Genomic DNA, 25434 nt, shown 5'->3' with positions numbered 1-25434 from the left:
TGGCCGAAGTGCTTGGCCTGCCGAACGGCGTGTTTGAAACCAGCTTCATGTTGAGCAACAATTTTTTCTTTTGCTTGCTCTTTCAGATTGTTATACGCAGCTTGAGCTTCCTCCACTCGGCGACGCTCTTCGTTAGCTGCTTTTTGGAGGTCTAGACGGAGAGTATCATTGTCTCGTCGAGCAACATCCAGCGCAGCTGCTAGCTCTCGATTTTTAGCTAATATTTGTTCATTAGCTGCCATTGCCTCGGCTGCAATCTTCTCGGCTTCCTCCACACTTTGCTTCAAGTGTGCCACCTCGCCGACAGGCTCCATGGCTAGATGGTGGGCTAGGGCTAATGAACGAGTTTGTACCTCGCAAAAAAGCCTCCATTTGGCCTTTGTGTCCAAAGTAGCAAAAAATTCCTGCCCGAATGGAGACACCATGTCAGGCCGAATCACTGTCTCGGCCGGAGCATCATCACTTAAAAAGGCCCGAGACATCAGCGGTGGCGGCACCACAATCACGGTTCGGTTTGGCGAAGCTATAGCCGTTGATTTGGCCTTTTTAGCTTGGTCTTGACGTTCCTCGGAGTTCTTTCTCTTTGAATGCTCCCGACCGGAATCTTTCCCTTTCTTTTCTTTCTTCTTCTTGCGTTCCGGATGAGGAGGTAGTCGGTCATCATTGGATGGTCGAGGGGAATGTGCAACGGTAGAAGTTCCCACCCCTCCGGATTGCCGAACTTGCTTCACCCGGGCAGCAAGCAGATTACGAATGTTTAGCTCGTCAGCACCACTGGTAACCATGATTCCTGCAAAAAGGATTATGTAAAACATCAATAGGAATTAAGTTTACAGTTGAAATAGGATGGATAACATACCTATCAAGTCATTCCACCAACGAGGGGATTCAACCACGTTGATTAAAGACCTGATCGGCAAACGCCGAGGAAGACGAAGTAGTAACTTGAGGTCTGTTCGCTCTTCGGCAGTCAGCATTTTCTTCGGTACGACGTCATACGGCCGAGGGGTGCGCGTCCAGTACAATGGAAATAAAGGCCTTTCGTCCTTATCAAAAAAGAACCGCCTCCCATTCGGCCGGATAGTTACTCGGAAAAATCCTGCCTTGAAATTTTTATACGAAGAAGTGAAGCTATCGAATAATAGTCGGTCACTCACTCGGCTTAAGGAGTGCCACTTCGCTAATACGGTAGGCCGAGACGAATAGAAATACAGGAAAAGGAGAAGAGAAAGCTTAATATCAAGACACTTACACAAGTGTTTGAAACCTTGCAACTGTGCCCAACTGTTCGGGTGCAATTGTGTGGGTGCAACGTTTAAAATTTTTAGTACTCCCATGGTAAACTCATCAAACGGCAATTTCACTTTAAGATCCCGAAGAAGGCAGTCATATATATAAAATGACTCCATTTTAGCACCACTTTGATCAAGGCAGACCGTGTCGGGATTTGGAGACGCATCGTTTCGGCATGACCGAACCCCAATTGGGTAGGGATTCTCGGTGGCATTGAAGTTCAGACAGTTAGTGTAATCCAATAGTCTTGTGATCATGTCGGTGTCTCGGTACCGAGAATAATAGGAAGTTACTTCCCCGTTTACCCACTCGTATCCAGGTAGTTCGGATGGTCCATATCGTTGACGATTCGATGTCCGCTTTGGTTTTTTCTCAACCTCTTCATTCCCACTGGTAGACGCCTCTCCCGAAGTAGAATCACCCTGATCTGGCCTTTCGGCACTCACAGGAGACGAAGATGCTGTGGGATGACTCGAATCACTGGACGAGGACCCCCCGGATGATGACGACCGAGAGCTGTTGGCCGAAGAGGTTACAGAAATAATAACCATGACAACAAAAAACTTACCAGTTTTCTGAAAGACCACAATCGTTCGTTGGATCGGCTGAGGAGATCTTTAGCTATCACAATTCGGATGAGAGCAATGCGTGTGAATGGCCCTACCACCACCTATTTATACACTAAAAAAGAAGCGGGAAAATTCGAAGTTTCAAATTACATATAACCGTTCGATCCTTCAGATCTAACGGTTACAGTGGTGTACATAACCGTTCGATCCTCCAGATCCAACGGTTACAATGGGGCACCCGTTCACATTCCCCTAACAATCGTCTCTTTGTTACCCTTAAGGGAAGCCTCACCTTCCCCTAAGGCTGGGGGGCAGTGTACAGGTAGGGACGTTTGGTCATTCCTACATCGGCCACCAAATGGAAGAATCAGGTAGCCGAACGCCAATCGGCCACCTGAATCAGCCCATCATCACTTAACACTTAATCTAGGCTTAGGGGATAATTACTTGATTAAACCCTAAACCCTAATACGATAAATACGCTATAGGGCCCATAAGGCTCAAGGCCCATAAATGTCAGTATAAATAGCTCAGGTCAAAAGGTAACGTCACTGTTCATTAATTATCCTAGATATCTGTGCTTGTCCTGACTTGAGCGTTGGAGTGCCTTTTGCAGGTACCAACCCCTCTATTCACATCGGATTGGAGCACTCGTTCGGCCTTCAGACTACGAGAAGATCATTGGTGTACCCCCTTTGTAGGTACAAAAACTAATTTCATCCTGTAAATAAACTTCTATATATTAAATAAGACAGTATTTTTAGATATATTTTTTCTATAGAAGATCTTCAGAAATTTATTTAAATAATTTATTTTAATTTTTATATATCATATTTATTTACAAATTAAATTTTAATATTTTAAAATAAATTATAAATAACTAAAATAATATTATATCATAATATAAATTATTTATCATAAATTTTAAAATATAATCTATATTTAAAAATATTAATTTACACAAATTTTAAATATAATTTATATAATTAATGTCTAAATTTGAGTTATATACAATTGATATTTATTTGTATATATAATTTATTATAAATGATGTAATATTTTATTTTTTATCAAACTGAAACTAGCAACGTTAATTTGTTATGCACGTGACATAATAAAAAATAACAATTTCATGTGTACAATACTTTAAAAACAGTTAGTTTTAATTGAATAAAAATAATAACATTGTATATTTTTAAAAATTAAATTAAATTAGACTTTTTAATAATAAATAGACTAAATTGAAGTAATTAACAAAATAAGGAGATCAAAATAATTTAATTTTAAAAATTGTAAACCCAGCCAACTTAATCCAAATCAAAGTAATTTGATTTGATTGGATAATAGATTTAGCAAAATCTCCGTTAACTCCACCTCCAGTACATTCCTAAAAGTAATATAATACGATTTATTATATTTTATTAGATTAATGTAAAATGTATAATATGTTTATTTAATTATTTAATTTTGAAGAATTTCTCGTAATGACCCAACTTCTTGATTCTTGAAATTGTATGATTAATAAATTAATTTTGATAAAATTAATAAATTGTTAAAATGATTTTATATACATGATCAAATTAATCTCATTTATTAAATTTATATTAAACTAATATTTTAACATATATAATACAAAGGACAAACACTCATTTCATACAAGAAAATTATAATAAATAATTTTTAATATATAAATTATATTATAATTAAAATTTAGAATAAAAACATTTTTAACATGTAAATTATAATAAATAGTTTATGTTGAGATAAAAAAAAATATTTTTATTTAATGAAGAATTTTCTTAAAAAGATATTAAAATTAAATAAAATATTGACCACCTTAAGCTAAATTTCTGACTCCGGCCTTGATCACCATTACAACTGTTTTAACTTTGCATCATCAAAAAAGACAGTATAAAGTATAAACAATCTTTGTTTTGAACCAACTGCTTTTGAAAAGCAATCCCGTCTTTAGATAACGTCCCGAAATTCTAACACTAGCAGATGTCTAAAACGGGCTCAACCTATAGTGTATAATAAGTATAAGTCAAGACAGTTATTGCTTTAATTGGGTTCATCCTTTAGTATATAAATAAGTGTAAAACAAGATTATTGTTGCTTTAATTCTGATTTAAATATTTAAAATGTGAATTTGGCATTAAAAACCCGACTGAACCAAAAAAGGTCAAGAGTTTCTTTCTAAATGCACTTTACAGAAGACAAATATTGCAAGAGCAAATTGAAATTGGTCTTCAACCTGATAGGCCCTTGTGCAAAAAAAGTACAAAATAAAATTAGAGATCTTGCGAACAAAAAAAAAACAGTTGACATTTACATGACCATAATTTCTCTCTATCACCATTCTTCATTTTCTGTTTTCTTCCTTTAAATCAATACAAACAAGTTAATAATTATAGATCGTAAGAAATTCACTTTAGTTCCAATACAAACTCGTTAATAATTATAGATCGTGACAAATTCACTTTAGTTCCATGGGCAAAAAATATCAATTAATCTCGTTTGAAATAAAATTATGTCATCGATATTACATTAGTGGTTAAGTTGCTGTTAATTTTATTCTATTTCTCTGAATTTCATACCGGAGCTAACGAATTTGCTAGTAATTAAGGCATCCTTTTTTATAGTGCAACCTGATTAAAATATTCTGAATGCATCTACAGACTACATGAACAAAACCAGATCCCAATCAAGATAATTTACCAATATCATTCATCAAATTATGAGCACGACAGTAGTATAACACTATTGGCAAAAGGTAAGCTATAATACTAGACCCAAACAATCACCAAAGCCTTTTCCCACTAGGTAGGATTAGCTACAGCTATTAAACTGTAATAATCAACCAAAGAGCTTAATTTATAAACAAAAATGAGCATGACCGTATAAACCCGTCTGAGAAGTACAAAGGGTAGGTATACGGACCGGTCCGGTCCGTTTAAGGCCCAATCCGTAAAGCCCACATTTTATACGGGCCGGATAAGTCCGGTCCGTAAAATAAATGGACTTATTTTTTAAGTCTGTATCCGACCCGCCAAAATCCACATATAACGGACCAGTCTACGAGCCTAAATAATGATTAAAAAAATAAGTTTTTAAAAAATAAAAATACATAAAATTAGAAAAAGAAAATATTTTTTATTTATAAGCTAAATTTTATCATACTAAAATTTATCAATAGTTAAAATAGTTTAAAATACTAAATATTAAAATATTAAAATAAAAATAATTACAAATACTTAAATAATAGTACCAAACTTTCAATAATAAAAACATCAAAATATCATAAAAGTAATTCAAATGATAAATACATACCAACTAAACATAATTTTAATGTCATAATAATTTAAAAAATTACACAACTTAATATTAAAATCATAATATTTAAAAATATTAATTAGTGAAGTCCACCGACTAGCCTGCGAGCCCGCGGATTAAATCCGCGAAGTCCGCGAACTTCACAGGCCAGGCTCAAAAATTAGACAGTCATACGGAATTGAAAAAAATGAGCCCATTATCCGCGAAATCCGCGAACTTACAGACCGGTCCGCGGACCCGGACTAAAAAATTAGACATAGTCATACAAATTTAAAAAAAACGGGCCCGTTATCCGCGAAATCCACGAACTTACAGACCGGTCCGCGGACCCAGGTCCGTCTACCCACCCCCTAAATCCAATCCCATAGGAGACAGACAGGTATCCTCCAAGGTAACAGCAAGTTACTAAATAAAGTAGAAAAATAACTTCAGTATGAAAAGTACAAAGTTAAGAAATCCATGCGACAAACAACAACACAGGCTTTACTATATTTTTGTGAGTTCAAATTTTTATGGTCATGTTAAAAGTTGTGTGTACAATTGTGGCAATAGGGTTCGAATTTCAAAATCTAGCAGGATACACAGGCCAAACTGGAGTTGCATAGAGCCATAGATAAGACAAGAGAACATAAGAGGGAGTAAAAAAAAAAGTCCATCCGTGCTAATAGACAATACATAACAACATATATGCAGATATCCATCCCTTCTATTGAAAACCAACCAAAGCAATCATTTACTCGGAAAATTTTCTTCAGTCAATTCTATCCCTAAATAACACCTAGCAACAACAAGCAAGAAGCCATAACGGGTAATTGTACACAGAAAAGCTGAATGAATACTTCTATAGCTTTGGTTTGAGCAATAGAATATACAAAAATAGCATCAATAAAGAGGTAAAATATTGGGGTAGTTAATAGAGTAGTAGCTTGTTTATGTGCTCATAGTCATTGCATCATAATTCACATGTGTCGGCCACATTACCAATTAGAAGTTTACACATGACAAGATTAGAATCCATGATAGTTATGAAGGAAAGCTAAACTACAAGGATGAAAATAGCATCTGTAAGTGGTGATTAAATTCAAGAAGAACATCGCATCAACTGCCAAAACACTAATTCTGTATGTAAACACTCTTTTCTTGGGAAAACTGTTCCACGATGAAGACAGTTCATTTGATTCACACATTAAAGATCTAACAATCAACAGCCTTATAAGTAACATGTAATCAAACTAGAGCACAACAGCATATGTTTTATCATCTCATAAAGAGAAATGTCTTCTTTCAACTAAATAATAAAATACCCGAACAAATGACACACCAGTCATTAACAATAAACTATTAGCTACCATAAAATCATTTAAATAAAGATTGAACACAAAACTCTCTAGTTTCCCAATATGTACGAAGATATAAGGACACAGAAACATGACTGCACGATGCAAAGCCCACGCATAACAATTAACAAATGCATACCCAAACTAAACTTGCAAAACAAAAAATCTCCAATGATATTCCACCATAAATCACCTAATGATAAATAAACTATTACACTGACCCTTGGCATACCACCGGAATAACCAGTGCATTAGTCTAATATCGGAGAACATAGTATAGTCTACAACGCAAATTCCTTGAATTCATTAATTCTAACTTCCAAGAACACAAATATAAAACTGGAAAGTTGACTAACCACTCCACTTCTATCAAACCATGTACCACAACATCTTCTGTGACCTCTTTTACACAATCTTCCAGTTCTATGCAGTGACAGAGGAACAAAATTTCATATACTAAATACTGTATATCCAGCATTAAAGCCGTCCCAATTATTCATGCAAGATGATTCGACAAATTACATTAGAAAGGTTAGCCATAATCAAGCTGAAAAAATATGCGTAATAATAAAAACCAATTGTTTGCAACAGCATCACTGCCACATACTGGTATAACAATGCTTATACCCCAACAATCGCTCAAAATTGATAGTAACACAAAATAAAAAAAATATTAAGAGCTCACACAAAGTGCGTCCTCATATCGGTACGTAGCGTTTCAGCGCCTGTTTCGCCGTAACAGCAACTCCAACCACGACGCCGCCGACGGCACCCGCCACCGCCGCCGATCGCACCCCTCTCGCGGCGCGGTACAGCGCGCCGGTGCCGAGTCCGGCGGCGACGCTGTTCCAGACGTCGTCGGTGTCCCGCGCCGCCACGATCCCGCTCTCGATGCCGGCGTAGAGAAGGCCGATGACGCCGAGGCGGTTTCCCCAGGCGCGGCCAGCGTGGCCGGAGGAGTTGAGGACGCGGTTGATGCGTAGCTTGGTGGTGTCGCCGGACTCGAAGGATTTGACGCCGTCAACAAGGCCGGAGGCGGCTCCGGCAACGGCGCCGGCGAGGTAGCCGCAGCCGGTGTAGAAGGTGAGGTTCTCGCCCCAGGATCGGCGCTTGCGGCGAGCCTCCTCGACGAAGAGGTATTCGGGGGAGGTTGGGAGGTGGTAGAGGTTGCGAATGGGGACTTCGAGGTCTTTGTAAGGGTTGTAGAGGCGCGTGGGGGTCTTGGGGTCGGATCCTGAATCTTGATCGGGGGTCTGGTACGCCATTGCAGAGGCTTCCAGACGCTTCAGTTAGGGTTAGGGTTTCACAGAATTTTGAACACCACGCTGTGTGCTGTGTGCTGTGTGCTGTGTGCTGTGTGGAGGAGAGTTATGTTCTCGTTTGGACTATGGCGGCACGTTAGGGACCCGGTCTGATTCGGCTATATTTTTTATTTTCGGTCCAACCGGAAACGAGAAACTTCTTGCTCTTTTCTTTTGTCCCATGAAAAATACAAAGAATAAGAAACTTGATATTTAAATTAAGGAGTTGTTTGGATCAACATGTTATTTGATCTAATAAAAATATAATGGATTGATTTGGATTATATTTATTTATTTATTTTTAAATTCAATCAATTTAATTTTATCATAAACAACTTAGATTGAATTACGTCAATTAGATTAATATAATTAAAATTATTTATTTTTTTATTATAAAAATTTAAATATAATATTGTCAATGAATAAAATAATAATATAAATTAAATAAAAATAAATATTATCACACTAATTTATTATATATATATATATATATAATTGGGTTGAGATGGATCACAGGTTAGGGTTGTTGGATCATAGGTTAAAAATACAAAATTCATTACTCATTTCATACAATATCAAATTTTAATAAAATTGGATTAGGTCGAACTCAAAAATTAAGAAAATTCGATTGAGTATATGTTTGTTGAGTTGGATCTTATATGGATAAATCTGTTATTTGATATGATGAAAATATAACGGGTTGGATTTGAATTGAGTTTATGTATTCTTTTTTTTTTTAAATTCAATCAATTCAATTTGATCATGAATAAATCAGAGAGAATTGAGTCAATCAAATTAATATAATTGAATTTATTTATTTTTTATAAAAGTTTAAATATTTCACAATTAATATAAAATATTTGATATTTTATTATAAATACAATATTGTCCATTGATAAAACAATAATACAAATTAGATTTTAAAATAATTTTTTTAATTTACTACATTATTATTGACTTAAACAACTAACATTAAAATAGAATAAAATTAAAAATAAATATATTTTATTGTTATAATGTTATCACACTAACTTATTATTATTATTATCTATAATCAGGTCGGGTTAGATGATAGGTTAAAAATACAAAATTTATTATCCATCCCATACAATACCAAATTTTGATAAGATTGGATTAGGTTGTACCTAAATACTAAAAAAATTTGATTTAAACTTATTGAGTTAGTTTGTAATAGTTTGAGTTTACAGGTTATTCGTACCTACTTACATCTTTATTTGATATGCATGATATTTTTACGAATTTTAAATTGAAAATCTTGATTTTGTATGTTTAGTAGTTATTTAAAAAAATTCTTCAGATATATACTTTTTAATAATCATTTTTATCCCACAAAAATATTTTTATGAGATTGAAAATCTAACTTTTTCGTATTAAATAAAAAAAAATTATGTAAGTTTATGGGTTGAAAATCCACAATATCCTTTTTTTATAATCTAAGTTTTCATTTCATACTTTATAAAAAAAATATATATTTTTGGTCTTCCAAAAACTAGTTTTATTTGGTTTTAGTCGCTCAAAAAAAATCTCTAAATTTATATAATATCTATTTTAATCAATTTTTAAATAATGTTAACTTGTGTTGTTAAAATAGACAATTTCAACATCTAAATTACCATAAGTTTTATTGACATGATTTTTTTTTAATTTAAAATTTTAATTATTTTAGGATTAAGTTAAGTTTTATGATAAAAACTAATTTTGCATTTAAATATTTTTACTATCTACTCAAATGTAAGTATGGAGGTTTCGATAATTTCTTTTTTACTTGAACAAAGAGTCTCCAATCAAATTGTAATAAAATTTTCTCATGAACTCAAAATAAGATTTTTTTTTCCATTGTGTCCATAAACGTTCATTTTCATGCTTTCATCGACAATCCTCCAAATTTCAAATTCCTAATTTTCAATGATATTGTTTCACTTGAATCTCAATGTGCTAATACTCTAAACAATGTTCATTTTTCTCCCTCTATGAACTTTAAAGTAATACCTTTTAGAAACAAGTGGTACTTGACTTTCTCAAGTGAGGATGAAAGCAGAATAAAAAAAATAATAAATAAAATTGAGCACTTCTAGAACTTTCATGTTTTGGTCCGAGAATGAATAATGAAAAGTTTTAATTGTAAAATTAGATTTTATGATAAATCTTAACTTAATCATAAAATAATTAATATTTTAAATTAAAAAAGTTATGTCAATAAATAATGATTTGTGTGTTGAGGTGACTTATTTCAATAATAAAAATTAACAATGTCTATAAAAAATAAAAATAGATATTATATAAATTTAAAGGATTAAATTAAGATTTTTTTTTACGAATTAAAATCAAATAAAGTCAAATTTTAGAAGATAAAAAACATATTTAACCCAAAAATTTATATCACAATGACAAAAAGGAAATCCCTAAATAAGGCGTGTCATTTTTTTCATTTAACATTAAAATTTAATATTTTTAATTAATTAATTTTTCATGAGAAATGATAATGTCTTTTTAAACAAGAAATGATAATATCCTAATTTTAATTATGTGGTAAATTTGATGTAAATTTCATTGTTATATTAATTTCATGCATATTACATTAAAAGCATTCTTTTTACTAGTGTGAGCTTGTTTGCCTTATCAATACTTTTTTAATTAACCATTGGTCATTCTACATGAATTAATTTTTCTTTTTACTCCATGTATTTAACAATTTTACATTTTAATGCCTATCTAAGTAATAACAATTTTACATATTAAAGCGTAAAATACTACTCGTATAGATATTAAAATTAAACATGGAATTTTTAGGTATAAACTCTAATTTTTTTTAACACACGTGTATAAAGACTAAATAATTAAATAAATCCATGATTCTTCCCACAATTTTACACTAATCAATGATAGTTAGTTTTACTAAATATTATAACTTAATTAACTTGTCTGTTAATTTTTTTTGAACACAGCTATTCGAATTAAAAATTTTAAAGTTAGCACTTTTTTTTTTTTAAATAGTTCCTTGAAAAAGCATGTCTAGTGGCTCATTTTATTTATTTATTTTAAATCAAATAAGTCAGTGAACTAACTAATATATTAAAATATTTAAAAAATAATACAAATAGATTTCTTACTACTATAAATACTACCGATACAAAAGTGATTGAGAGGAAAAATTTTATTAAAAATGTATAATCATATTTAAAAAAAATTAGTTATCAACGAAATCGATAATAAATTAATATTAATTCATATTTATAGAAACATATAATGACAGTTTGATAAACTGATAACACTATATATTGAAGTATATGAACAAAGTGAACAAAGTGAACAAAGATAAGAGTGTTTATAGGTGATAACAGAATGGTTCTTTTTGTCTCTTTCTTTGATTAATTAGAATCCCCATATAATTAAAAAAAGATTAACAACATGAAAATGGGTCCTCTTTAGATCATTAGTATAAGAAACAAGACATTAATTAATTAGAGAAACTCATGCCTTATGAGAAAAACGTTTCTTTTAAATGGCAATTAAACTTTGCAGAGACAATAAACTTGAGCCACATACAAATGACCAGCAGCCTTGATAAACATCCTTCACATTCACCTTTCCAACATGTTTCCCAATTGATGGTGAGAGGTCATGTTTCCAGAAAACACGTACGATGTTCCACATGTTGTGTGCAGACTTGGCCAGTTGATACCTTCTTATATGGATCTACTTTGAATTTTCCATATCCATATTAAGATTGTTATTCATTTCCTTCCTGATTATACATGATAGAAAATTACAATTTGAGAGGAACTTCATGGAAAGTTTTTTGGCATAATGCATTAATTAAATGGATAAAACTTAGATACTAGAAGAATTAATTTTGATATTATTTTTTAACTAGAACTAAAATTTTATCTTGATAATTCGTGTTGACATATAATTAATTTATTACGTATATTACCAAAATGAACTGATTCTGATCGGAAAAACACCACTAATGACACTTATGATAGTGAATGAAAGTTATATCATAATTAAATTTACTAAGTTACTAACCTGTTTGGCGGATACAATATCAATGTCAATGGCTACTTCTCCTAGATTTCGGAGTCGAATCAACTCTGGCAAAATGACAGAAGCAAGGTTTGGTCTATCTCGTTTTTTCATCTCACAACACTTCAAAGCCAACCTAGCATATGATAAAGTCTCTTCAAGGGGCCAATCAGTCACATTTGGATCAAGCACCTCTTTGAATTCACCTTTGTTTATGGCATCCTGAACCAGGTGAGCCACACCCATAGGAGGCTTTCCAGTGATAATTTGTAGCAACATTACACCTAATGAATATATGTCTGATTTTACACCCAATAGTCCTGTTTGTTGATATTCTGGGTCAATGTAGCAAAATGTACCAGCTGCAGTTGTCTTGTAGTATTCAGTGGTTTTGTTGGCTACACTTGGAGGAACTAGCCTCGCCAAACCCACATCAGTGATCTTGCTTCCATAGTTTCGGTCCAACAAAATGTTTGCTGGCTTCAGATCACGGTGCACAATCGGCTCAGGCTTTGTTTGGTGAAGGAAAAGAAGGCCAGTGGCAATTTCTGATGCTATTTTGAATCGAACTTTCCATGGAATTGTTGGAGTGTTATCTTTCTGGAAGAGTCGGTCTTCTAAGCTTCCATTTTCCACATATTCATATACAAGGCATCCGAATTCTGGACAAGCACCTAGAAGTTTAACCATATTCGGATGTCTTATTGTGCTCAAAACAGTAACCTGACATGTTGTCAAATAAAGAAATGTCAATTGAAAATTTTGTTAAACTATAATATTCATGCATTTATGATGCTCCATGTTTTCATGCAAAAGAAAAATGTGTTTACCTCTTGATGAAATTGCTTCTCCCCTTGAGTTATGTCTGGTCTGAGGGCCTTAATAGCAACATCAATGTCATCAAGCACTCCTTTAAAAACAGGTCCATATCCCCCTTCACCAATTTGGAGGTCATTGTCAAAGTAATTAGTTGCAACTTCAATTTCTTTAATATTGTATCTTTTAAATAGAGGTTTGTCGGGTGCACTTGCATTTAATGTTATGTTCCTTTCTTCTTCCTCGTGTATGGCTCTTGTTTCGGTTTGCTTTCCTTTCTGGCTCTTGATTTCTGCCATGCGTTTTGACATTTCAGTTGACTCCAAAGTCTCTTCAGCAAGCCTAGCCTTTTCTATGTCCCATTCTTCTTGCCTAAAATTTTCCAGCTTTATTGCCTAAATGATAAAAACCAGTCTTTTAATTTATCATCTTCGGTGTACTATGCTGAAAGCCATTGAGGTAGAATTTATAACACTACATTACCTTCTGTTTTGTTGTTGCAGCTACCTTGCAGGTTGAACTACACTTCTTTATCTCTCCCTTCTGTTCTAGTTTTAGTTTCTTTATTTCCATCTCCAAGCTTTTCTGTAAGATAACCAAGCTTAATCATCCACTTGTGAAAGGAAATATGTAAGAAAATCTCAAAGCCTTTGCAACATTTAAAATTGAAACTAAGGCAAATCCAAATAGCCAAATTCCTTGTCTATGTTTTGATTCTGAAATGCATATGCAAAATTATAGTGTTGCAAGAAGTAAAATTATGAAAAAAGAGTGGTCATGTGATATAAAATTATGTAATGCAGTATTACTTACTGTGGACTTTTTAGAAGAATTGCTCCTACAAATTAAATTGTCCGAGTTTTGGACTACATCTTGGTTTTCATGTAATGTCTCGGTCAATTGATCACCATGTAGCCTTGGAGTGTCACCGGTTAGGGAACTTCGATCGGATGAATTTTGTGAGGAGTAGCTTTCATCTGATAGTTTTGGAGAAGTAGTCTCTCCATTGGTTATATGTGGTGTCACCTGTGTAGGATCCTTGTTTTGACCAAAAAATACCCCATCATTGCTTGAGCCTTGCCAAAATCCATACTTTAATGATTTTGATTTTCTGTATAAATAAAAGTGTAAAAAATACAAGAACATCTAGTAAGCACCAAAACCTGCGCAGCTAAGCAAGAAATTTATAGAAATGGAAAACCTATTATTCTCTCCCCCATCCCTATTCTCTCCTATGTCTCTGATAACATTAATCAATTGACTTGTTAAGAATAGTTTGTCTAAGAGTTTAACTGTCAATAATTAATTAATTTTCAGTAAAAAAATCTGTAAACTTATTTTTAAAATGTGAAGAACTGAAGACACAAAGAGTTGTTAATCATACTTTTACATGTAAATTCATTAATGTGAACATGTATACCACATATTTAGGAAGATTCATAACTATCATGCACAAGTCCATAATAACAATTATGTGGTTCATCAACATCAAGTTATCAGTGTAAAACTTGTGCACACACCTGTTTAAAACTTCGGGCTCATATCTTCCCTTTATGTCTTTCAAAGATTTTGATGGTGCGATACTAATATTTTTAGATTGACATGCTGGTCGAATATTCTGCACTTTTCTTTTTGATATAACATGAATCGCGCAAGTCTCTGGCACGTACTTGATTAAGCTTGTTGGCACATCTACATCTTTAAATTTCCTGTACTCGGCATTAGCAAGACGATTTCATGAAAGAGACATAAAAACTCCTTTCCTCAAAGCTTATAAAAATATATAATAAACCAATTTTTCAGAAGCACTAAAAATGTGTTGAGTTGTTTCTTGCCATTTCCAGATGAATCAATGTCATATAAGCTATTTTTTTTGTTAACTATGGCAAGGGAAAATACCTTGTAATTGTTAATGATAAATGGCTTCAATTTATATAAATTTCCAAAATATGGTAATAACATTTTGTATACAGAGCATACAGTGTCCGGGATATATATTCTAGACGTTTACTAAAGAGAATTCAACTTTTTATTGCTAAATCTTTTGTGTAGCCCCTTATGATTTCTAGTTAAATTTTCGATCACTTTAGCACTGTTGAGAAGAATATATATGTGCTCCAAATTGCATGTGGTAGTATGTGAGAGAGAAAGAGAAGAACCTTATAAAAGCATTCCAACGAGACGCGCCAACAACAATATTGTTGATAGAGTTGTGAATGATGTACTCAGTAAGCACTTTTGCAACATCAACACCATGCAGGACTAACTCCTTAGCTACGATCTGAAATATCCCACGTCTATAATCATAAACTTGTACATATGATATTTACATCCATTTAATTTAATTAAAAGTAAGCATTGGAGAGTTTAAACATGAGAACTTCAGTAGAGAAACTAAATTAATTTTAGCACATAGGTGACTTCAAAATGTGCTTTATTTATAGGTAAAACAATTATAAGCACGAACATGACCATACCCCTTTTCGAGCACAAAATCCTCGAAAGGGAAGAAAAAATTGTTGCAATTCGTCTTCAGTTGGTGGACGACTTTGTTTAGGGAGAGCCTCAAAATTATCTGTATAAACCAAATAAAAAAAAATAAAAAAGTGAGTCATACATCCTGATGAATTCGAGGAGGGCATATATAATAGGATACAATACTTGTACAACATTTTATGCAATTTTTAAAAAAAGTTTAAAATATATTAAATGACGTGATAAAGAGATAATCATAAAAAAATAATACTATATTATATGAATATGATTGTTCTGCACAATATAATAATGGAGGTGAAGAGAAAAAGGGTAGCTACTGGGAAACAAGTTGTTGGTTGTGACGTGAATGAGGGTGCAAGAGGAGTTTTTCTTCAAGAGATGTTCCACAGCCCATTTGACAGCATGTTGGCTGTTCTTGTCGCCATCAATGGCGATGATGGTCAACTCTTCTTCTTCCACCACCTTTGAATCCATAGTTGGGAGATGATGGTGTGTGACAATAACTAATATGGTTTGGTTATTATCTCATTAATTCTCGTCTACGAGGTTTAGAACCTTTTTACTATTTTTGGCGGGAATACACCTGAAGAATGTTGTACATTAACTTGTTCCAAACAAAACAATAGTTGGTTACTTCTCTAAAATATACCTGAGTTGGATGCAACCGTAAACCCAACTTTAGCATATTCAATCTGCAATCATATAACCCATGATTGGAATTGGACCGGTGATGCTTGCTTGAAATTAATGAGAGAACAACACAAGGTTAATTGACAAGACAAACATGATTAAGAGACCTAGTAGAACCTAACTATGCTAATATCAACAAAATAAATAAATAAACAAAATATTTTATAAAAAACATAAGGTTAATCATCTATATATACTGTGAGTGTAAATTTTTTTACACTGGTAACCAATCATATCTTTTAAATTATTTTATTTTATTTTTAGTTCATTAAATAAGCAAATGACATGACACTATTAAAAAATATGATTGATTGTTAATGTAAAAAAACTTTACACTAATAGTGTATATATGATTAATTTTAAACATAAATATGTGTTGAAATAGAAATAAGTCTCACATCAATAAAATAAAGAAAAAATAATAACTTATAAAACATACTCGTACTTTAATGATAGAGAGATCTTTATAGATTTTGACAAAAATAAAACTTTAACTCTCAAAAAAGAATACGTTGGTATAATGACAAAAGACATACTTTTTAAATTCTTTCATATGTTTTATAAATAAATAGATTATAATAGCTATGACGTCATTTTTTTTATTGAATTTCAAAAAATTATGACACGTATACTTCGCATGAAATAGACCAATAGTGTGTAGTATATATATACTAATATTTCTTGTAAAACTGTAATGAAAATTTTTGTCTCAATGATATTATTGTCATTAGCATTTTCGGTATTATATATATCTTATGAAAAGTGTTACTAAGATTAATATTGATTGACATAAGTAGTAATTTATATTTTTTTAATTAAATTATCTAATATTTAAATTACGATTTTAAGTATAAAATAGACTATGTATCTTATGAATATTTCGTAACTAAAAACTCGCCTTTTTTTTTGAAGACTCTAATGGTAATAACATATTCATGAGAAACTACCACGTGATGTTGATGCAAACATCTAAATATACCTCTCTCTTTTTTTCTTCTTCTAAAAACTCTGATGACAATATAGTATTTCTTGGAAAAGCACCATATGATTCTCATTCCGTGTTTAAACTAGGCTAATATAATTGATAATTTTACAAAATACAAATTAATTAAAGATTTAGAGCGTGTGTACATCAGAAGAACAATTTTGTAACCACCATGTGAGTAAACATTAGCGCATCACATGATGAGAATCCAATTCATTATAGTCTCATTCTCATAAATAAAAAAAATCTAGATAATTAACAGTATTTATGAATGAAAACAGAAAATTTGAGTATGATAGGGTAAATATCATATATGATAAATTTTTTGAATTTTATAATAATTATCTTAAAATTTATACTAATTTTAACTTTATTTATATAAAAATATATATTTTATAATTAATGTTGATAATGAAAATAATTAAATAATTATGCAATATTAATATACAAATTTTTACTAATTTGCATATTTTTTTATCCGTAAGAAATTTACATATAGAGATGCTTATACATTTTATTAGAATTTTAATTATTATTTTTTAATCAATGATTTATTAATTTTATCCTCTAAATTATACTGAACAGCGAAATGGCAACTGTTAAATCTATATTCAAAGTCAATTTTTAATTTTGTATTTGAAGGATTCCTTCTTCTAAGAGGTTTCCTTTTTCTTGGAAAAGAAGAATGAAATTTAACCTGTCTAGTTTTCACGCCTCCCGACTCTCGGCTATATATGTAGTCTTCACTTAAATATTTTATTTTATTTTTTAATAAACAAATATAACTTATTTCTACCACATGACTCTTAGATAAAATGATATTTTTATTCACAACCTTATATTCAAATCAAATATTGAATATTAATTTTTCGTTAAAGAGTACGTACAAGTTAGTATTGAACCACTTATGTCAACAATTTTTTATTATTTTTTTAATAACTAATAAGTATATTGTTTTCATCGACTTAATCTATTTTAATGGTAAGATGATATTTTTAATCACGATTTCATCTTTCAGCCAAAAATAGTACATCTTTAATTAAGAAATATAAATTTCCAATTATTTATTTGTACTAACAATTTTACTTAAATAATTTTGAACATTGATGTTCAATACAAGAAAAATAAATTTGGTAATTTTACCTCTCCACGAACTACAACTAATGCCTAAAATTTCATTATTCTATTATTACATTATTTTTTGGATGTTAAAATGAGAGAAATATACTTTCCACTAAACTATTTTCCCTTTATCTCAAACAATATATATATATATATATATATATATATATATATATATATATATAATATTAAAAATGTACAAGAAACATTTTCCTTTGAATAAATTTTCAAGGTGTAATTTTATATACTGATAATATAACATATATTGTCAATCAAATTAAAAAAATTGTTATAAATATATCTTTTACATAATAATCATAAAAATAATAATATGATATATACAATAATTTATATTAAATAACAGCATAAATTTTTTTAGATTGATATATTATAATTAAAATTCATTTTTTTTTTAATAAAAAGAGGAAGATTCGAAAGAATGTTGCTTGTATTTAGGGTCATAGCCCATAGGGAGGGCCAACCGGATAAATTAAAAGAGAAAGTTAAATGATATGTCTAAATACAGAAAACATGCCCTACAGATTGCAATAAAACGTCACAAAGTGAATGCTTGCGGCGAAAGAATTGAAAACAGGCATCAATTTTATTAGACGCTGGTTTCTTTCATCAGCACCAACAACAAAATCACAAGCTGTCCATATGTTGCCATTGCCATAAAACAAAGATTATATATTACACTTGTGTTTTTTTTTTACGTTTTTCCAACGTTATTAACATTTCTCATTAATTAGTCCTATTCAGGTTTTTCGTTAATTGTCATTGTCTTTCCATGTTAAAGCAATTACGTCACTCGAAATTAATTTCCTTAGATCCAACGAGTTGAGACTCTAACGCGGAAAGCACGGCCACCTAGTGTCTGCTACAATCTATACCATACTTTTTAAATGTAACCTCAATTACTCTTGCAAATTACAATTATATATAAATTATTAATTACTTTAGTCACTTAAATTATGAAAAATTAATTTTAGTTTCTATACTTAATAACTCATTCATTTCTGTCGTTAACATTAAGATATGACTGTTAATATTGTTGTGATGCGCATAAGTGAAATTATTTATTTATTTTCGTTAAAAAAACTGTATTTTTTTATATTTAAATTATTCCTTTTTTATTTATACCACGACTAGCTCAACTTATTTTAATATCTTCATGCAAGTCATGTTTACAAGTAAGAGCAGGAAGTGCAATATTAATATCAAAGTCCAGGGCGTGATGCAAAAAAATAAAATTAAAAAAATAAAACATATGCGGAAAATTCGCAATGACATTATCATGAACTTGATGGATAGGTAACGTGAGTACGTGATATGGCATGAATTGAGTTAGTCCAATGATTAGTCCTTTGTAATAGTTTGCAAGTATGAAATGAAAATAATGTTTTTGGTCTTAATTTGACGATTTCAAGTGCACATGCATAGCATAGATTTACAACATTTTTCTATTCGCCTGTCATTCCCGCAACACAGCCAACAACACTGAATTGCCAACAGGTTCTTAGTTATAAACAGAAGAAATTGCATTTTGTATTTTAATTTCTTCATAAAATTATAAAAAGAATGTAAAATTAGTATAAAATAAAATAAAAAATATATATATATTATATGACGTCTATATAAGGAAGCAAGCAAAGAGAAGAGCACAGAAAGGTGAATGAACCAAAGCAATCGTGTTGGAGAATTAAAAACACCGTTTTCGTCCACACCAACTTGGAAAACACGTTACGTCTCAAACCAAATGGAGGAGGAAGAAGATGCGTCGCCACCCTTCTGGACGGAAAACGGGGGCGGGCGCCGCCGCCTCCGCCGTTCCTACTCCCTGTTCCTCAGCTCCGGGGCACTTCTGATATGCATTCTGGTGATCGCACTTGCATTCACGTTGGTCATCATTCCCACGTTGCACTCTTTCGCCACAAACATTTTGAAACCCAATTCGGTGAAGAAGAGTTGGGACTCTCTCAACTTGCTTCTTATCCTCTTCGCCATTCTCTGCGGCTTCCTCGGCAAGAACACCGGCGAAGGCTTCTCCGACACGCCACACGAGTACGACAAACCAAACCCCCCAACACCGCCACAATGGTACGAGGATTCTGATCTCACGCCGTATAAGTCGTATAACAGGCTCAGGAGCTTCAACTCCTACCCGGATCTCCGCCAAGACTCGCCGTGGCTTGCCGCCGATGAACGGTGGCGGTTTTACGACGACACGCACATCAACGGTTATAAGGTCGGAGAAGAAGAGAGTGACACGAACGTACAGGTGGTGAAGAAGGAAGTTCCGCCGCCAACGCCAGCTCCGGCGGAGAGGAGGAGCGAGCAAAAGAAGAATAAGAGAACAAGTGCAACTAAAGAGTTGTTGACATCTTTGAAGGGAAAGAAGAAGAAACAAAGACAAGGAAGCGTTGAAAATGTTAAGAGCATTTCTTCGTTACATCCTCAAACTTCCTCAGTTATTCATAATATGTTTCCTTCAAAGAAAAGCGAGAACAAGAAACTAAACTCTGCTTTGTCGCCGCATGTTTCATTATCCAAAACCGAACCGGTTCATGGGGGTGTGACTACTATCGTTGCATCAAACAAGAGAGAGGATTTCTATGGCATGGAAGAAAATCTGGTCGATACTGGTAACGAGTCGCCTTTGATCCCAATACCTCCGCCACCGCCACCACCGCCGTTCACGATGCCGGCGTGGAAGTTTCGGGTGCAGGGTGACTTTGTTAGAATAGATAGCATTAGTAGTTCGAGTAGTGGTTCGCCGGATGTAGAAGATCAAGTTGTGGAGTCACCAAGAAGTGAAGATGGTGAAGAATCTGGAATCTTGTTGGTTTATCCTAACCCTGATGTTGATACCAATGCTGATACTTTTATTGAAAGGTTCAGATCCGGTTTAAGAATGGAGGAGAAGCAGGGGATTGGTACGTCCAATCTACGCCCTTCTACAAAACCGAAAGCTGGACCAAGTGGAGTTTAAGGTGCGAAGTTGGTGAATGTTTTGTCTTCATTCTTTGATTAGTTTGTTTTTGTTTTCTTTCGAGAGTTGTTCTGAAGTGAATTCTTTTGTTCTCACGTATGCATTCGAGTCCAAATTCATACAGACGAATAGGAGGATTAGTTATTTTATAAAATGATTTTTGTATATTTTTTTAATGTATATACACACTTGAAATGTTCAGTTTTGGATGTTGCGGCTTTATAACTGTTGGATTCTGTATGTTATATGGTTAGCACATTCTGTATATTACAATTCTTCCTTTGAACCTAGAGAAACTCTGCCCAGACCATCCGTGAAACGGTGAAACCATACATAGAGCTAAGCTAGACTTTCCTGTTTAAGGTAGGTCCGTTTGTAGACTCCAGCAAGATCAGTATATTACAAGGGAAGTGTTTTACTCAATCTTATACGAAAAATTCTATGTAATTTCCTCTTGAAAAAAAAATATTATAGAATGCATGGTGGCCTTCTGTATTAGTTACTAGATTGTAATGGATTATATTGTGTTGTAAAATATTGCTGGGAACACACATGAATTTTCTTTCCAAAGGAAACTATATTAACTGCTGTAAAATAAATTTACAACCGTAGGAATATTCTAAAAAAAAAAACTTTCGTTACTATACTGTTTGGTTGCCAGATTAATCTATAATCTTTAGTTTACTTGTGAAACCTTTTGTGTACAAATAACCCCAACAACAGAAAGGGCGAGGACTGGATGAAGTATCTTCCAAGACTAATAGATTACTTGCCCGGAATTTCAAGTATGATTATGGTGCACAGAATTAGAAAGTCTAAATTATATCAATGGGCTAATTAAAAGGAAGCGAGCAATACACTAATTCACCAACTTGTCAAGTTGTACTAAGCTACGTAATTCCAATTCGCTATTACCTTGAATATCTTAAAAAAGATCTTCACCTCAACTTCACGACAAACACTGAATTCAACTAACAATTCAGCAGTCACGGTGCCAATCTTTGATTGCGATGCGATATCAATAGGACGTAAAAACAGTGAACTAGACTCGCACACAAACGAAGGAAGAGGAGATGTATTCAAGTATTCAACACACTATATTTCATTCAACTCAATCAGTCCATCACACGATACAGTGGATGGCCTTTTATAGGCAAATATCCTACAATAAAATAGTATTATACTTGATGTCTTAGAAAAATTCATTTGTGAAGAAAGTAGAAGATGAAGTGTCCAAATTGACTACTACTCAATGTGTGGCTTCAACCAATCAGTACATATTGCTGCAGTGCTGCCTTCACATAATTCAATATAATATGACTACTTTAGCAATGAAGCGAGTACTTAGTCCAACAATGTGGCTCCTTTGCTGTCATTCTCTTTCTCTTGATTTAATTATTTCTCACAGAAAGCAGAGAGTTGCTTGGTAACACCCACACTTATAGGTTAATGCCATCGTCATAACATGAAAGAGATTTGTTTTAATCATATTTGTTCCGGCCAAGGGGTGGACTAGGGTTTTTTCCTAGGTCAAGCCTCAAAGCCAGAGCATTCAAAAGTGTGATCGGTCTCTTCAACTCTAGGGTTTTGGGTTTTATGATATCGTTCATGGGCCTCTTGGGCCCATGAATGAAGGGATTTTTCTAACCGTTTCTTATCATGATGGCGCGGGGTTAAAGGGAAACAAATCTGGTCGGATTCCGACCGACTGGGTCCATACCGAGGACCCAGTCGGGTTAATGCCGAGTAGAAGGCCAAGTCGGATTTTGACCTGGACGGTACAATATTATTTTGGAAATGTTTTCTACTCTTCGGATTGGGGGTGGCTGGAATTCAGTAACAAGCCAACAATATGCATTCCTCATTGTATCCAATTCAATTTTCTATGGGAGCTGACAAATGCTCAACAAAGAAAACCTACAACAAAATCTAAGCATGCCCCAATATAGAGCAGCATACATAATGCAGCAAGCAGATTATTACAACACTCAAACCTAGCTAATAGAAAAGACAAAATACAGTAGCAGCAGCAGCAGTAAATATAATGATGATCAGCTCAGGAGGGGGAACAAAACTTGCAATGCTAACCTAATGAGCCTTACTCTGCAAATACGTCTTCAAAACATCCATAACCGATCCAAAGTCGGCCTTGACCTGCATGGGTGGGTTGGCGTAGCGGCAAGCCATGTCCTTGATATCCCTGGAATGGTAATCAATCTTGGACTGAGTAAACTTCAATCCATGGGCAGTGCTGACGACCACAGTCCTATCCGTAGCCTTGATAACCCCACTGTTCCTAAGCTTAAACAAGGCAGTCAAAGCAACCCCAGTGTGGGGGCAGATAAACATCCCAGTGGAATCCGCCTGAGCCATAGCATCCATCAACTCCTCCTCGGTAGCCTCCTCCACAATCCCATCGCAACTCTTCAAAGCATGAACCGCCCTGTCGATGGAAACGGGGTCCCCAATTTGAATAGCAGAGGCAAAGGTGGTGGTGGGCTTGACGGGCTTAAACTCCTTCCAGCCAGACTTGAAATACAAATACAAAGGATCAGCATTTGCGGCCTGAGCACAGACAAGCCTGGGAATTTTATCGACAAGGCCAAGCTCCTTGCACATTTGAAAGCCTTTGTAGAATGCATAAATGTTGCCGAGGTTGCCACCAGGGACAATGACCCAATCAGGAACCTGCCAATCAAACTGCTGAAGAATCTCAATGGCAGCGGTTTTCTGCCCCTCGAGTCTCAAACTGTTGAGAGAATTGGCCAAGTAGATAGGTAACTCAGCGGTGACCTCTCTGATCAACTGCATACAACCATCGAAGTCGGTGTCAATGCTCAAGACAAAAGCACCATTGGCGATGGGCTGAACGAGTTGAGCCAAGGAGATGCGGTTGGAGGGGAGGAAAACAATGGAAGGGATGCCGGCGGAGGCGCAGTAGGCGGACAAGGCGGCGGAGGTGTCGCCGGTGGAGGCGCAACCGACGCCGACGAGGGGGCGGTTCATTTTGCGGAGGCGGTTGACCTGGCTGACGAGGACGGTCATGCCGAGGTCCTTGAAGCTGCCGGTGTGGCTGATGCCGCAGTGTTTGACCCAGAGGTCGTTCATGGCGAGGAAGTGTTTGCCGAAGCGTTCGGCCCAGAAGAGGTTGGAGTTGCCTTCGAAGGCGGAGATGATGTCGTCGTGGTGGATCTCGGGGAGGACCCACTCCTTCTTGCTCCAGACGCCGGAGCCGTAGGGCCAGGTGGTTTTGCCCACGCGGGAGTCGAAGAGGGAGCGCCAGTACTGACCGTCGAAGCGCTTCAGGGCCTCCATGTCGTGCTGCACGTCCAGGAGCCCGCCCGACTGGGACCGGTACACGATCTCGTCCAGCGAGTAACACTCCGGGGAGGAGGGGTCGCCGTTGAAGGGCACGTACTTGGCCGAGAACAGGCCGTGCTCGTGGGGGGCGTTCACGCGACGGGCCTCGTCGCGGATGTTCTCGTCGGCGGGGCGGCGCTGGGGCTTGGCGGCGGAGGCTGAAGCGGAAGGGGATTGGGCGCGGATGATGAAGCGGCGGTGGGGTTGGGGTTTGGGTTTGTTGGGGTTTGGGGTTTTGAGGCAGAATGGGAGAGGCTGAAACAGAGTTGAGGAAGCCATGGAGTGCTGCTTCAAATTCAATGCCTAAGCGACTCAACCAATGCCAACCCAACTCCTTTTATTACTTGCGAGCCGCCGCGACTCACTTCGGAATTCGGATCTATGTTTTCTGCTAATTCTTATTTATATTTTTTACAGGGATATATAATTTTTTTTTTTAATTATAAAATAAATGACTATAAGATTGCATAATTACACTAAATTTAATACGCATGATCGTTGTGTTTATTTCAAAATATTCAATAATTTAATCAATAAAATTTAATATCTAAAAAGTCATATTGAATAAAGTAATTTTACTAAAAGTTATTTCTAAAAAAATTGATTAAAATATGAAATGTTACTGTAATGTATTATATTAATAGTATATGCATGTATTGTCTATACTAAATTACTAATAAATTAATTTATATATGGGAAAAAATATTAACAGAAATATCTTAACTTTTAACAATTTTTTTTAAAAAATAACAATTTATATATGCATGCATTGTAAACAATTTTTTTTGTCTAATTAATAGTTAGGCAAAGCAAGTTGTGTTATAAAGATTAAACATTTTACTCCACAATCCATCTTGCTTTTTATAGAACAAGACGACAAATAATTTGGGTTGGGCCATATGCACTTTTTACATCTATAACCTTTTCCCGGACGATTTACGATAATTATTGAAAGAGATATTATTAACGATGAATTGAGAAAAAGAAATATTATGAAAATTTTATACAAGTTTTGTTGTACATGTAGCACTGCTCTTAGCATTTTATGCATATCCTCATTTATATATTTTTTTTAAGATGAATTATTATTCAC

At 34.1% G+C, this 25434-nt stretch overlaps 5 protein-coding genes across 5 annotated transcripts; 1 reads left to right on the top strand and 4 right to left on the bottom strand.

The window, feature by feature from the left end:
- Nucleotides 1-6809: 6809 nt before the first annotated feature.
- LOC109806393 (mitochondrial import inner membrane translocase subunit TIM23-2) lies at nucleotides 6810-7942 on the bottom strand. The gene has a single exon (XM_083065609.1). The coding sequence runs from the start codon at nucleotides 7795-7797 to the stop codon at nucleotides 7231-7233; it is 567 nt and encodes a 188-aa protein (XP_082921735.1). The 5' UTR covers nucleotides 7798-7942; the 3' UTR covers nucleotides 6810-7230.
- A 2685-nt stretch (nucleotides 7943-10627) lies between these two features.
- LOC109805647 (U-box domain-containing protein 34) lies at nucleotides 10628-16024 on the bottom strand. Its single transcript, XM_083065933.1, has 4 exons — nucleotides 13180-16024; nucleotides 12711-13091; nucleotides 11884-12603; nucleotides 10628-11599 (listed from the first exon to the last, which is right to left on the bottom strand). Exons 1-4 carry the CDS (start codon nucleotides 13267-13269, stop codon nucleotides 11585-11587), a joined length of 1206 nt encoding a protein of 401 aa, XP_082922059.1. The 5' UTR covers nucleotides 13270-16024; the 3' UTR covers nucleotides 10628-11584.
- On the bottom strand, nucleotides 13368-15666 carry LOC145949227 (U-box domain-containing protein 51-like). The gene is made up of 6 exons (XM_083064912.1): nucleotides 15510-15666; nucleotides 15174-15271; nucleotides 14856-14977; nucleotides 14217-14405; nucleotides 13510-13807; nucleotides 13368-13412 (listed from the first exon to the last, which is right to left on the bottom strand). The coding sequence occupies exons 1-6, from the start codon at nucleotides 15664-15666 to the stop codon at nucleotides 13368-13370; spliced, it is 909 nt and encodes a 302-aa protein (XP_082921038.1).
- Nucleotides 16025-19483: 3459 nt separating the features above from the next.
- Nucleotides 19484-21190, top strand: LOC109806555 (uncharacterized). The gene has a single exon (XM_020368997.3). The coding sequence runs from the start codon at nucleotides 19665-19667 to the stop codon at nucleotides 20979-20981; it is 1317 nt and encodes a 438-aa protein (XP_020224586.1). The 5' UTR covers nucleotides 19484-19664; the 3' UTR covers nucleotides 20982-21190.
- A 1623-nt stretch (nucleotides 21191-22813) lies between these two features.
- On the bottom strand, nucleotides 22814-24717 carry LOC109806656 (threonine synthase, chloroplastic). Its single transcript, XM_020369129.3, has one exon. The coding sequence runs from the start codon at nucleotides 24618-24620 to the stop codon at nucleotides 23070-23072; it is 1551 nt and encodes a 516-aa protein (XP_020224718.1). The 5' UTR covers nucleotides 24621-24717; the 3' UTR covers nucleotides 22814-23069.
- Nucleotides 24718-25434: the final 717 nt, after the last annotated feature.

The sequence above is a fragment of the Cajanus cajan genome, chromosome 10, assembly GCF_000230855.2.
Source record: "Cajanus cajan strain Asha chromosome 10, NIPB_CcT2T_4, whole genome shotgun sequence".
Classification (NCBI taxonomy): domain Eukaryota; kingdom Viridiplantae; phylum Streptophyta; class Magnoliopsida; order Fabales; family Fabaceae; genus Cajanus; species Cajanus cajan.
Note: the sequence above shows the minus strand (reverse complement) of the source record. Positions and strands in the feature narration are given on the sequence as shown.

Excerpts from the sequence above, each read along its gene's own strand:
- LOC109806555 (XM_020368997.3), top strand. The coding sequence starts at position 19,665 with ATGAACCAAAGCAATCGTGTTGGAGAATTAAAAACACCGTTTTCGTCC.
- LOC145949227 (XM_083064912.1), bottom strand. The coding sequence starts at position 15,666 with ATGGATTCAAAGGTGGTGGAAGAAGAAGAGTTGACCATCATCGCCATT. Across the intron at positions 15,272-15,509 it reads AACCAACAACTTGTTTCCCA|ATAATTTTGAGGCTCTCCCT; the intron begins GTAGCTACCCTT and ends TGGTTTATACAG. Across the intron at positions 14,406-14,855 it reads CGTTGGAATGCTTTTATAAG|GAAATTTAAAGATGTAGATG; the intron begins GTTCTTCTCTTT and ends TGCCGAGTACAG.
- LOC109805647 (XM_083065933.1), bottom strand. The coding sequence starts at position 13,269 with ATGGAAATAAAGAAACTAAAACTAGAACAGAAGGGAGAGATAAAGAAG. Across the intron at positions 13,092-13,179 it reads CTGCAACAACAAAACAGAAG|GCAATAAAGCTGGAAAATTT; the intron begins GTAATGTAGTGT and ends TTTATCATTTAG. Across the intron at positions 12,604-12,710 it reads AGAAGCAATTTCATCAAGAG|GTTACTGTTTTGAGCACAAT; the intron begins GTAAACACATTT and ends ACAACATGTCAG.
- LOC109806656 (XM_020369129.3), bottom strand. The coding sequence starts at position 24,620 with ATGGCTTCCTCAACTCTGTTTCAGCCTCTCCCATTCTGCCTCAAAACC.
- LOC109806393 (XM_083065609.1), bottom strand. The coding sequence starts at position 7,797 with ATGGCGTACCAGACCCCCGATCAAGATTCAGGATCCGACCCCAAGACC.